The 3,172-nt window shown below is 47.5% G+C and overlaps 1 gene segment (V, D, J or C); it reads left to right on the forward strand.

Moving 5' to 3' along the window:
- Positions 1–1,142: 1,142 nt before the first annotated feature.
- LOC138999347 (immunoglobulin heavy variable 1-3-like) lies at positions 1,143–1,622 on the forward strand. The segment is given in 2 exon segments: positions 1,143–1,188; positions 1,270–1,622. Coding segments are annotated over 2 exon segments (399 nt in total).
- Positions 1,623–3,172: the final 1,550 nt, after the last annotated feature.

Here is a 3,172-nt window from a genome sequence, read left to right on the forward strand (position 1 = left end):
CATACAACTTAAGCAAAGGAAGACAAACAATCCAATCAAAAAATGGGCAAAGGACCCAAATACACACTTCTACAAAGGGAACATACAGATGGAAAAAAGACATAGGAAAAATGCTCAAAGTCACTGACCATCAGAGAGATGCAAATTAAAAAGACAATGAGGTATCAGCTCACAAAGGTCAGAATGGCTGCCATTAACAAATCAACAAATGACAAGTGCTGACGAGGATGTGGAGAAAAGGGAAGCCTCATACTCTGCTGTTGGGAATGCAGGTGAGTGCAGCCATTATTGAAAACAGTACAGAGTTTCCTCAAAAATTAAAGATGGAACTGCCATTTGACCCAGTGAAGCCACTTTTAGGAATATATACTAAGTTACCCCAAACACCAATCAGAAACAATGTATGCACCCCTATGTTCATAGCAGCACAATTTTCAACAGCTAAGACTGGAAACAGCCCAAATGCCCTTGAGTAGCTGAGTGGATAAAAAGCTGTGGTATATTTATGCCACCAAATACTATGCAGCAGTAAAAGAGAAGGATCTCTTACCGTTTGGGACAGCATGGAGGGACCTGGAGAGTATCATAGTAAGTGAAATAAGCCAGTCAGAAAAAGACAAGTATCACATGACCTCACTCATATGTGGAGTCTAATTAACAAAATAAACTGATGAAGAGAATGGATCCAGAGACCTAGAAGCATGGAGCAGACTGGGGAATCTCAGAGGGAAGTCGTAGTAGGGAAGGTGGGTGGGTGGGAAGAGGTCAACAAACCAACAAACTCATATGCATATGTGCATCATCCAGGGACACAGACAATAGGATGGTGAAGACCTGGGCACCCGGGCCAGGCTAGAAGGTGTCGGGGGATGAAGAGGGCATGTGTAATTCCTTCAACAATAAAGGTATAATTTAAAGAAAAAGAATTAGGACTTGGACCCTCAGACTCCCACTGAACATGGTCCCTGTGTCACCCACCTTCTCTCAGGTGGCGTCGAGACCTCAGCTATGAAATACTCTGCCTCATGAATATGCAAAGGAGAGGAGGTAGACCAGGTTAAATATGGGTAAGTCTGTGCCCTGAGGGCATCACCCACAGCCACACCCTCCCAGACAGAAGTGCTCACAGCACAGCCCTCAGCATGGACTGGAGCTGGAGAACCCGCCTCCTGGTGGCCATGGCGACAGGTAAGGGGCTCCCGTCCTGGGTTAAGGAGGGTCCAGGGAGGGTCAAGGGGGAATCCACTGACTCCTGTCTCCTCCCCACAGGTGTCCACTCCCAGGTGCAGCTGGTGCAGTCTGGGGCTGAGGTGAGGAAGCCTGGTGCCTCCGTGAGGGTCTCCTGCAAGGCTTCTGGATACACCTTCACCGACTACTACATGCACTGGGTGCGACAGGCCCCAGGACAGGGGCTTGAGTGGATTGGGTGGATTTACGCTAGCAATGGAAACACAGGCTACGCACAGAAGTTCCAAGGCAGAGTCTCCATGACCAGAGACACGTCCACGAGCACAGCCTACATGGAGCTCAGCAGCCTGAGTGCCGAGGACACGGCCGTGTATTACTGTGCAAGACACACAGTGAGGGGAAGTCAGTGTGAGCCCAGACACAAACCTCCCTGAAGAGACAGCAGGGCTGGGCTGCAGGGAGCATCCATGACCAGCAGGGGGCGCGAAGGGCCCGCACAGGTCCCGGACCAGGAGCAGGTGGAGAGTTGAGCAAAGATACCATTTTCTGCTCAAAGCAGTAACATAATGGAAACCACTAGCATGGGTAGGACTATGGGTGAAGTCCCTAATCTAACCGTGGCTTTTTTTGTATGCAGTTTAACGGATTGGGCTGGTTGGGCTCTGTTTAACTTTAGTGAGTTCCTCATTTTGTGCCAGGCTTTGTGCTAGGTAATCATGAAATAGTGAGTTAGTCAACAAATACCTATGAAGTGCCTACTATGTGCCAGACATTGTTTTAGAGGCGAGGATAAAAGTGTGAGTGAGACAGAAGAGATTCCTGCTCTGAGGCTCAGCCACAGAGCTCACAGAAAGCCCTGTCCTAGGTCTAGTTTGGGGGATTGTATTTGTGAACAAAATGGGGTCTCTGTTCTAAATCTGACAAAACTCAGTGACTGACAGGACCCTCACAGGAGGCTCTGATCACACATCCTACATGGGCAGTCCTGGGGGTGGGCACGCCCCAGGCCTATGACTTCTTTACTAAAAGGCTCATCTTTGCCTGAAGCACCCCGGCCATTGTTCCTGTGCATCTGGGTTAACACACCTTTGACATCAGCATGACCACCCTCAGGAGAGCACGTCTTGGCCATCTGTGTGTCCACTTTGGAGACTTAGCTATTAGTCCCTTTGCCCATTTTTCAATTGTGTTGTTGTCTTCCTCTTGTTAAGTTGTATGAGTTCCTTTACATTTTGGAGATTAACCCATTATCAGACATACCCCTGTTGTTGCACATGGTAAGAATTCTTTCTTTTTCACGGCTGCATAGCATTCCATGGGGTAGATGTACCACGGTTGTTGTGTTTTTTTTTTTTATCAAATCATCTGCTGCGGGCACTTAGGCTGTTTCCAAGGCTTAGCTGTTGTAAATTGCACTGCTATGAGCATAGGGGTGCATGCATTCTCTCTGATGAGTGTTTTGTGTTTCTTAGGATGTATTCCTAGAAGTGGGATCACTGGGTCAAATAGGAGTTCCATTTTTAATTTTTAGATGGAACTCCATATTGTTTTCCATAATGGCTGCATTGCTAATGGACCAAATAAACTGATCAACATAAATTGACCCAGAGACATAGAAGCATGAGCAGATCATGGAACCTCAGAAGGAAGGCACGGGAGGGTGGTTGGGAAGAAATCAACCAATGAGCTTGTCTTCATATATATCTTACCAGTGCACACAGACAATAGGGTGGTGAGGGTCTGGGGAGGGAATGGGAATGAGCCAGGAGAGGATAATGGGGAGAAAAGGGGCCTCTATGCAATACTTTCAACAATAAAGATTAAAAAAGAGAGAGAGAGCACCTCCTGTTCACTATCCTGGCATCCAGTCCCACCTTGCTCTCTCCCACCTCCATCTCATCTCTCAACTTCCCTCCTTAACTTCAAGTGCACAAACACAGCTGCAAAAGGCTATCCTCCAAAGCATTTAACATCTTGCTCCCCA

This window comes from Myotis yumanensis, unplaced genomic scaffold (assembly GCF_028538775.1).
Source record: "Myotis yumanensis isolate MYYU_CA2020_CCGP unplaced genomic scaffold, mMyoYum1.0.hap1 SCAF_1, whole genome shotgun sequence".
NCBI lineage: Eukaryota > Metazoa > Chordata > Mammalia > Chiroptera > Vespertilionidae > Myotis > Myotis yumanensis.